General features: G+C 38.5%; 1 protein-coding gene across 1 annotated transcript; it reads right to left on the bottom strand.

Moving 5' to 3' along the window:
• Nucleotides 1–511: 511 nt before the first annotated feature.
• Nucleotides 512–8,886, bottom strand: LOC125482811 (prorelaxin-like). Its single transcript, XM_048595263.1, has 2 exons — nt 8,637–8,886; nt 512–1,353 (listed from the first exon to the last, which is right to left on the bottom strand). The coding sequence occupies exons 1-2, from the start codon at nt 8,803–8,805 to the stop codon at nt 1,055–1,057; spliced, it is 468 nt and encodes a 155-aa protein (XP_048451220.1). The 5' UTR covers nt 8,806–8,886; the 3' UTR covers nt 512–1,054.
• Nucleotides 8,887–10,215: the final 1,329 nt, after the last annotated feature.

Here is a 10,215-nt window from a genome sequence, read left to right as displayed (position 1 = left end):
AAACATTTGCCAGCTAAATTGACTTGCCGAGTCTTCATTTCCCCCTTGTTCCCACTTTACTGGATAAGGAGGTAGGAATCGCAGTCAGTCCATTGACCCTGTATCTCACTGAACTAATTTGGGTCCTGGTCCCCCAACACTTCCAATTTATCACTCCCCTCTTTGTGGTATATGTCTTCATGGTCTTGCCACTCCCTGTCACCTGTAGTGTCCAACAACCCTACAAATCCCATCATCTCCGAGCTCTCTATTCCTCTGTCTCAAGCCTCTTTCTTATCTCTCCTTTTCCTCATTCATGGCAATGCACCTTCAAAACAGCCAAATCCACACACACACAGGGTCACTCTGCTTCTCCGTTTCCATTTCTTCTGTAAAGAGTATTCCTAAAACCAACTTGTTTGTTAAGTTATTACTGACCCCTCCCAGTATTTCCATTTACCACTCAGGATCAATTCTTGTTCCAGAAATGCCTTGGAACACTTTTGTTTCCAGTTTAAATTCACCATAAAAGATAAGTTGTTGTTGTTGTAGTGGACAACCTCCCTTTTCTGACCCTTGAATCTCTTCAGCTGATGTTAGAGAGAAATGTCCAGACATTCTAAGCAAACAGTGATCACGCTCCATCAATAAGCTGTTAACAGAATTGTTTTTGATAAAACACAGGATGACAATAAAACATTCATAGTTGGATTTTTCTTCTTATTTTTTAAGATTATATGCGACTACAAGTGCTTGGCAGTGCCCATGCTTGTGAATTATTTTGTATGGAGCTCAGAATGAATTTTATGAATTGTGCTCCCTGCATAGAACTTCCCCTTCAGCAACTATTGTGAGATCGTCAAACTGTGCAGATCTTTCCAATCATTACGAACAGAAAATCCTGCAGTGTCTGCTGACCCCTGTAGGCTAATTTCCTACTCCAACTGTCGGTAGATTTAGGATCTTGTTAGGAGCTTAAATTCCTAAAATGTACCCTACCTGTCTTAACATCTAATGGATTTGAACGCATGTGTACAGAATTTTCTAGAAATACAGAGATACGGTTTACATTATTTCATTGTTTGCACCTCTGAAGTATTTCATTTGTGGTACAGCCAACTTTGCAGCATTTAATTTCCAGTTGTCTTCCCTTCAATTTTGGATGGTGTGACATATGTGGAAAGGCAGGATGCATATTTCTGTAACCATCAGGGTGAAAGCTAAACTTATTGAAATCATCTGGTGTCCGCTCATAGTGGTTGCGGCCTCTAAAAAATGGGTGCTGTCCATAATTTGATCCAAGCTGGTCAATGTTGCTTCTGTCGGATATCCTCTCCTTGAAGACGGAATTATCAGCTGAGGGCTGGAAAGGATCTGCAACAGAAATAATACTCCATTTGTTTACATTGACGGATTGTTGATGTTGTATTACATTCTTTCCCTTGCTCACAACTGTTAGCTTCTGATCTGCCCGTTAGAAAGTAGATATATTCTGGACTCTGCGTCATATTCAGGCAACAGTCAGCATTAGAAATGACCATATGCAATACACTATTGGATCAACCAGGGAACAATGCACTGTTCAGTGTTTATGACCATTTAAGGTGTCAACAGGCTGGACCAACTGTAAATGTTTGAGTTGCATTGCATCTTTCAAATGCCAACTAGCAATGATTGCACACACACAGTTTCCATCAATCCATCAGTGACTGAGCAAAAGGGTGGCAAGTAACTCTTGGAAAGTATACATTTTCATTTTGAATGTGTCTGCTTTCTGTACTAATCATCAGCATCCTTCAAAATGCTAAGAACTACATTCACAAGGCAAAACCATCATTAAACCTGTCAAAGTAGTCACAATGTTATATCTTGTATTTTCTTCAAGGTTGCTGCACTCACAGGAAGTTGAGGCAGAAATACAGCTACGACATTACAGCCTAAAAACACAAACCAATTATCTCTGCAAGCATCGATTGCTCATTGGAATATTAAATAATTCTAATGTTGTTGATGGTTTGCATTAGGTTCCTGGTAACATTATATATAATAACTGCACAGAGTAATTGTGCTATGTTACATACTGTATAGCTTATATCTTGAGCTGCAAGAGATATGTGGCTGAAGTGATATGTTGTGATAAATAAATATGGAGGTAAGTTTAATCATTTCTGCTATCCTCAAAAAAATCCATTTCATTCAAATGATTAGTACCACTCTGAAGACTGCACTTCATAGTGTATGTGCTTTGAGGTTTTCCTTTTTAACTTGCCAGTTGATAACAGCATGGTGAGGGCAATGGGCATTTGGGATTTAATAAGCAGCTAGACCAATAGTGGATTTTTCTAATTTATGAGGTCAAAGGGTTGGGAAAGAATAAAGAAAGGTTCTATTGTATAAAATGATGGCCCTGAAGGAACTAACATTCAGGGTATATTAATCTCCATTCTGCCAATGTCACTCACACACACACAGTCTGTGGATGGAGAAAGTGAGTTCTGCTCTAGACTTTGCAGGAGCATATATGTTCAGTACAGCTTGAGTGAGTATTTGTAATTATGCCTGACTTGTAACATAGTTGTATTTATTGCTATGATGCAATGAACTACCTTGTTGGTTAACAGCAGTGCCTTTTCTGCGAGCAAAACTCAACGATGGTATACTATCTACCACTGATCATCAGACAAGCACAAATAAAGGAGTTTTGGTGACAGTGAACTATCTGAAATAACAGTTATTCTGAACAAAATGCTGGTGGAGGTGGTTGATAACACAAGGTGCCAATGGTGGATAAGACCACAGGTTTAACTCAATATAGAAGGTGAAATAATGATAGAGGCACCAAATGTTTCAACAAATATTTGTGGTGCAGTGCGAAACAAACAGGATACTTTATAGAAGATCATAGCATCCCTACAGTGTGGAAACAGGACCTTTGGCCTCACGAGTACACACTGAACCTCAGAGCATCCCATCCAGACCCATTCCCCTGTAACCCACTTATTCTACACATCCCTGAACATTACAGGCAATTTAGCATGACCAATTCACCTAACTTTTTGTTTCTTTTAGAAGTCCTGAATGATATTGAACTTCTTGAGTGTTGTTGGAGTTGTGCTCATCCAGGCAAGTCAGGAGTATCATGCTCCTGGCTTGTTCCTTATGTATGATGGACAGGCTTACGGCAGTGAAGAGGTGAGTTACTTGTCACAAGACCCATTTGGCTGTTTACGATACCCAAGATACTAGCCATTACACCGTTTCTGAGATTTGCCAAGGCATGTCAGATAAAAGAACATCAGTATCGTGTTTTTGTGGACAGGGACCTGGAAGTCCAAGTGGACAGGGCGGTGCAGAAGGAGGACCATCCTCTTTCCCCAGCAATGCAGGAGGTGGCAATAGCACCAGACCCTGCCAGCCACATCCAAGGTCATAAAGTTGCATAATGGGTTGAATGAGCCTACACATGTTTTGAGTCACCCAAGATTCAACTGCTCACCCGTTATGGAGAGAAAGGATCCTGACCCTCACTGGCATGGACTGTTGCAGTTCCTGTGATGATACTGAAACATCCATATCCCGAAAAGCAAATAAGAATCATTGTCCCTTGTTGTCCTGATCTCCCATTATCCCACCAAAAATCGATATGTAATGTGCTCGACCTTCTACCCCTTGTCACATCACTTTCTCCCTTTTGTCTCTTACACATACAAGGAACATAATCTCCTTAAGCAAGAACCTACTCGCACACATTGCATTTAAATTTGATAAAAGCTCAGCTAGGTGATGTTGATGCATGGACTTTGTTCATATTTTGGATAAATTAAAACGTCTCTTCTAAAACTAGGTTTCAAAAGAGATGAGTTTCTTAAGGTTAGTCCAGCCTGGAGTCTGGTTGTGATGCCATCAGCTAAACTTTTAGCAGAATGAGATCTTAAACAGCAGTTTGCGTTTATAGCAGACCGAGGCAAGGATTCAGACATGCATAATTAAAGTTTTTTTAAAGACCAAAAGGTTTCTTCTCAGGTAACAGGCCTACTGAGGAGTCAGCTTCAATTTAATGACGGGGTGGAATTTTTCCAGCCTCTGAATGGTATGAACAATGGTAAGAATGTTGGGAGAATATTGTGAAAATGAAAAGAAATTAGTTTCTTGATGTCAAGAAAAGAAAATCTAATTTTCACATTTTAAAAGTTGTCTCATTTTTGATTTTCCCTCAGAATTTAAGTGAAAAGGATAGATGGTGCAATTTAATGAATTTTAAACAAGTAAACTTGGTGGGTGATGTGGGGCAGTGCAAGAGGGGTGAAAATTCAGGTTTGAAAACAATTCTTTTGTTAGTTATTACTTTGCACCTTATTTTTATTTTAACAATGGTCTACAATTTTGCTATAAATTTATGACTTGTTTTATTTGTATCATTAAAATTTGGCACTTGTGCCATGATGGTTTTTCAATAAAGCAATTATCTACCAAATGCTAAAGAGCTTAATGTAGAGTTTGAAAGGGAGACATATGAAACAGTTGCTAAGATTAGGTTAGCTTAGGCTGATATCGGTGATGAAACAGGGATATCCCATGGTAAACTGAGCAATGCTTAATGTTTAAAACTGCAGAAGATCAGTGTGAGGTGTTCAAAAAAATAAGTTGAAACAAAACCATTTTACACCTTAAGGGTTTGAGCTCTATATATTAAAAAGCAAATATGGTCAGCTAAAGAGTAAAAGATACAATCAAACTAAATGAAAGAAAAAATTAAATTGCCAGTCAGAACATAGATTCTTAAATATAGAAATGAGACAAAGAACAGCAAAGGACAACAAAACAGACAGTAAGGTCTCCAAAAACATGTTCAAAAAAAGAAAATTTGCAAGGGATTTCAGAAAACTTTAACAATTGCATTAAGAATGGCCAGAAGCAATGTGGCCTACTTGGTAGCTAAGAATGACTTTCTTCTGAATGAAAATAAGGAAAGAGCTGAAACGTAAAACAGTTAATTTGTGTCAGCATCTACACGAGTGGAAGAGTTCAGCATGTCAGAAATCTCAAGGAAATGATTAATGCTTCAGGGTAAGGGAGTCAACAAAACTAAAACAAGCAAGAAAACAATAACAATTTTGTCGTTATCAGAGTGACTGAAAATAGTTTTTAATACATATCTATATATGTAAATTTAGTGACTGCTTTAAAAGAACAGTGAGCAGGCTAAAAGGATGTCAGCTGTAATGTTATTGAAACCTCTCAAAGTAAGTTGAAAATGAAATGTGAAATGAAAAATGAAAATTAACACTCAGGTATATGCTGATGTATCTGAGATGATTACTATTCTGTTATAACCTGCAATAGAAATGTTCATCTGCATGAGAAACCATTCTACTATAGAATTACGAGTTACATCCATCTTAAAAGATGTGTTGATGACTTTCACTTAACTCAGCAATGGGCCATGGACTGTTGGCTACCTGCAATGCCAGCCTTTGTCTCAGGAATAACTGCTTCTCCTCTTTAAGGAGGCTTGGTCACATGACTCCCACTGTATTGAAACTATCAGCTGTTTTGAATGTAGCATTTTGAGATTGCAGAGCATTAACTTCTGTTTCTTAGATTCACCAGAGTGTCATGGTTCTTGAAAAGTGAGTACCCATCAACAGAGGGAGTAAAGGAAATATGCCTTCACTGTTTAAAAGAAGGAAAAAAAAAATCATCATATGGAAGGGTGTTGAGAAGAGACCCACAATCTTCTGCAATATTTCCCTCCAGACAACAGTTGGCCAGGATGTTGCACGTGGAATTTTATGTTGTTCCTAGAATTTTCCAGTGTAAAGCAACATGATAGTAGTAGGAGTAGGCCATTCTGCCCTACAAGTCTGCACAACTATTCAATAAGATCATGGCCGATCTATTTGTGGTAAAAACTTCATCTTCCTGTCTGTTGAAAATCCAACTATCTCAATCTTGAATGAATTCAATGATTCATCCTCTGCAGCATTCTGGAGAGGAGAAGTCCACAGTTGAATGACCCTCTGAGATAACAAAAAAAGTTCTCATTTCTGTCTTAAAAGAGAGACCTCTTACTTTTAAACCATATTTTCTGTTGTTAGTCTGTGCTACAAGAGGAAGCACCCTCTTGGTATAGGCTTTTTCAATTCCCTCAGGAATATGTCCCGATAAGAAGGCTTCTCATTCTTCTAAACTCTAGTGGATATATATTCAAAACAACTCTGCTTCTCTCTCGAAAGCTGCTGTCAGACCATCTGAGTTTCTCCAGCATTCTATGTGTTTGTTTCAAATGTCCAACCTTTGTTTGTCTGTTTCACTATTCCAGTTGATCAGAGAAAGCCAGCAGGAATTTATAAATGGTACCTTATATTTGAATATTTTTGAAGAAGTGACTTAAATAGTGGACAGGGGAATGTCTTTGGATGTTATTTGTATGAATATTTTGAAGGTATTTAATAATGCTCCTATGACAGACATTCAATTAAAATTGAAACTCATGGAATTGAAGGCAAAATATTAATCTGTTTAGCAAATCGATTGAGTGATAGGATGCAGCAATTAAGAATCATGAGCAGATATTCTGATTAGCAAAATGTGATAGTGGTGTGCTGCATGGATCTGTTTTGGGACCTCAACTGTTCACTGTACCTAGGTAGCATTTTAACTAGTGTAGATGGAAGTGCAAAATTACAATGAGATGTTGGGATATAGATAGATCAAGTGAATGGGAAAAACTGGCAAATGGATTTCAATGTAGAAAAGCAAGAAGTCATCCAAAAAAGCCTCAGTTATCTGCCACCACTTCAGCCACAATGTCATTCATTTTTTTTGGTTTATTTTCAGTAATTTTCAAAAAGATAAATGCACCTTCTATTGTGGCATATGTATCTAGAAAATTAGCATACAAATAGAGTAAAAGTTATTTTTTTAGCTGTACAAGGCCCCAGTTTGAATGCACCTGGAGCACTGTGAGCATTTCTGGAAACTAGCCCTTAGGATGGATATATTGAACTTAGAGGGAGTGCAGAATAGATTTATCAAAATAATACACAGACTATAAAGTTTAAGTCACAGGAGAAATTAAACTAACTGAAACTGTAATCAATAGAATTTAAAAACTTAAGGAAGGATTTGTTCAGTTTTCGTTATATTAAAGGGATTAGATAGTTTCATCCAATCTCCATAATTTGGGAGTCTGGGCCTAGGGGACATTGTCAAAAAACTGAACCCAGACATTTCAGCAGCACAATCAGCAAGTAAATCTTTCAGTGAAGGGTGATGGGAATTTGTAATTCTCCTTTGCAGACTGCAATTGATACAATTTCAAGTTTTAATTTTAAAACTGAGCTCAATAAATTATTGCAAACTACAAGTATTAGAGGACGTGGGGCAAAGGCAGGTATATGGAGTTACGTCACAGATCAACTACTTTACTGTTAAATAACAGAGAGATTAAATGGTTTACTTCTGTTTTTATGTCTTTATGTTCCTCCGGTGGATTACCTGACCTGAAACATTTGTGTGCTCATTCAGATTCTTGGGTTTCGACTGCTGGCTATCACCAACCAGCTGCTTACTTTGCTGCCTTCACAGAATTTGTCTGAAGAGGATTCAGGATCACTGGGTGCAGTGAAAAGTAGTCCTCTTATCCACCACTTCCACCAGGCTTTCTCTGCAGCATCAGGGAAACCTGGAGCTTGCTTTCTGCAATGTTGGAACCTCATTCATTGTTTTTCTAGATCGGACTTTCTTCAACCAGTTTAAACAAATTTGGACCTCCTGCTGAAACATTCAGACATTAAGGAGTGCATTCAACTGACAACGCACAGCTATCAAGCAAACCAGTAGGCAGTGCAAGTTTAGTATTAGCAATTGACACATTGTAATAATAAGGCCCATCTTTGACTGAGGATTAATGGGGATTGGATTGACAAAAAAATCTTGGGGACAATGAATTGCAATCTACATATGGGACAGGAATTCCAGCAAATTATTATGACCAAATTCCCCTGTGAATACTGATATACTGGCTCCTAATTAAAGAGAAGTATTGATTATTCATGAAGGGGGAACCACTGACTGCTTATGAGGAAATCTAAGTATGACTTTAATGGAGCAAAAGTATTGGTGAGTGGAAGCACATTTCTATGCAAATTATTATTGCCGTGTAAGGTATTACATATGACAGCCTGAGTTACCCAAACAGCTTCTATGGAATTATTTTATGATTGGAGATAGTGGGAACAGGTTACTGAGTTGGATGCTCAGCCATAATCTTATTAAATGATGGGGCAGGCTCAAAGGGCCAAATGGCCCATGTCTGCACTTACTTTCTGTGTTTCTTTTGCATAGGGAGTGGATTGACAAGGCAAGAACGATAAGCATACAGATCATGCAAAAGAAATGGATAAATGCTGTGGGTAGAAGTTGGATTTGTATTGTTTCTTAGTTTTACTTGGTTTTAAATGAATTGATGCTATGTTGAGGGAGAGGAGGCCAGCGTGTGATCACCCTCCTCATTTAGGCAAAATGAGTAGTCATGGAATTAAACTGATCAGTGTTTTGCTGCCCCATGGATCAATAAAATCATGGTATGCTTCATTAGGAGTGAAATTCAAAAATACACCTGATTCATATCGTCAAGAGAGGTCAATACTCACCATAGGGATGGTAAATGCGAGCTCTCATGCTCACACAGAGTTGAAGAAGTTTTTCGACAAAGTCTCGGCCACACAGCTTCTTCATCTCATGCTCTTCTTCAGCGTTTATGGAGTTTGTAAAGAAAGACAGTAGCAGGCCAGTTGCCAGGACAGACACCAAATACTTCATTGCAGCTCACAAGTGATCAGCTTCAGCCTCCCAGACTGTTCACGAATCTAGAGCCAATTGATTCACTCACTCTCTATTGATTCTTCTGTACAAATGGGACCTGCTTTCATTGACTGATCTAAATATATTTCTGGTCTCAAACTCCTACTTGACTGGATATTTCTATTAAATCTGAATATCTTATTTCTTCTGCCCCGACTTCTTTATTTATCTGATACTCTGTCCTCTTATGGTATTGTTTCCTTACTCTGATTGATCATCACGTTTTACATTAACTTTTGTCCCTTTTCTGAATGAGTTTTGAAATTTGTCCAAGACTATTAATCCACAATGTCCTAACTTAATAAGAACAGCTTTTTGATGGATGTCTCTTGTAGCCTGTTCATGATCATGTTTTGTGGTCCATGTTCCTCACTGCCCTTTGGCTGCACACATGAATTATGCATTAAGGTTTTGTTATTTGGGCATTGGACTTAATCAAATCGCCAAATACAAAATGGGTATGACATGCTTCAAAGCACCATTAAAAGATGTGACTTTTTTCAGTTTCCCCTTTTTATGAGATCACTCTGCAGCAAAACTGGTGTGTCCTATTCAGATTGTAAGAATGGACAAAGTTTACTGTGTGCCTGAGTTGTGCATATTTGTCCCTCTCAACCTCACTGGGAGGTTCCAAGGGGATGCAGAGTACCATGGTGCCAACCTGGCTGCAGAAGATGCAGGATTATTTAGGCATCAATCTGCTTTTGGTCTCCACTCTAGATTGTTTTTGTCAGGTTTACTCCTGTCAGCATTATCTGTCCTATGCAGCTATTTGCCATTGCTGGGAATATTTTTCCCTGAGCTCCAGAATGCGCTTACGCACTGAATGCTTGGAGGAAAAATCTCCTTGAGATCCTCTGAAGTTTTACCATGGATCGCAAGGAAACCACTTTCTGTGTGTCACCACGAAGGGAGACACAATCTGGGGATGGAGAGTCTATGTACTCTCAGGGAGAGACCCATTTGACCCTCTTCTTCATGTCATGCAAGCAGTGGTGTAGGTTGAAAATGAAAAGCAAGTTAGCACAATGGCAGTAAGAAACTACCTGTCTTTAGCCGCACACTAGACATATCAAACCAGCTTGTTGGATACATAATGTGGGAAGCAATAATTGCAAATGATAAACTCAATTCAAGTGGCATAATAATGGATGTTGTGGAACGCCTCTTACAGTGGGAACTGTTAGCATTCCCACTGGTCAGCCGCTAACCATTAGAAGCTAGACCCTCAAAAATTAAAGCGCTGACCCATTGATGTCTACCTATTTCATGGGAAGCTTGGAGCTTAGAGGCTTTGTACAGCAAATCACTTGCATTGCATCAGGCTGACAAGCAAATGAAAAGATTAAAAGTACCATTTCTTCAGTT

This window comes from Rhincodon typus, chromosome 3, assembly GCF_021869965.1.
Source record: "Rhincodon typus isolate 14 chromosome 3, sRhiTyp1.1, whole genome shotgun sequence".
In the NCBI taxonomy this organism is placed as follows: domain Eukaryota; kingdom Metazoa; phylum Chordata; class Chondrichthyes; order Orectolobiformes; family Rhincodontidae; genus Rhincodon; species Rhincodon typus.
The sequence above is the reverse complement of the archived record's forward strand: the minus strand, read 5'-3'. Positions and strand labels throughout refer to the sequence as shown.

What these genes read in the sequence shown, in the direction of transcription:
- LOC125482811 (XM_048595263.1), bottom strand. Translation starts at nt 8,805, where the DNA reads ATGAAGTATTTGGTGTCTGTCCTGGCAACTGGCCTGCTACTGTCTTTC. An exon ending in TCGCATTTACCATCCCTATG is followed by an intron (nt 1,354 to 8,636) that starts GTGAGTATTGAC and finishes TTTCTGTTGCAG; the next exon opens with ATCCTTTCCAGCCCTCAGCT.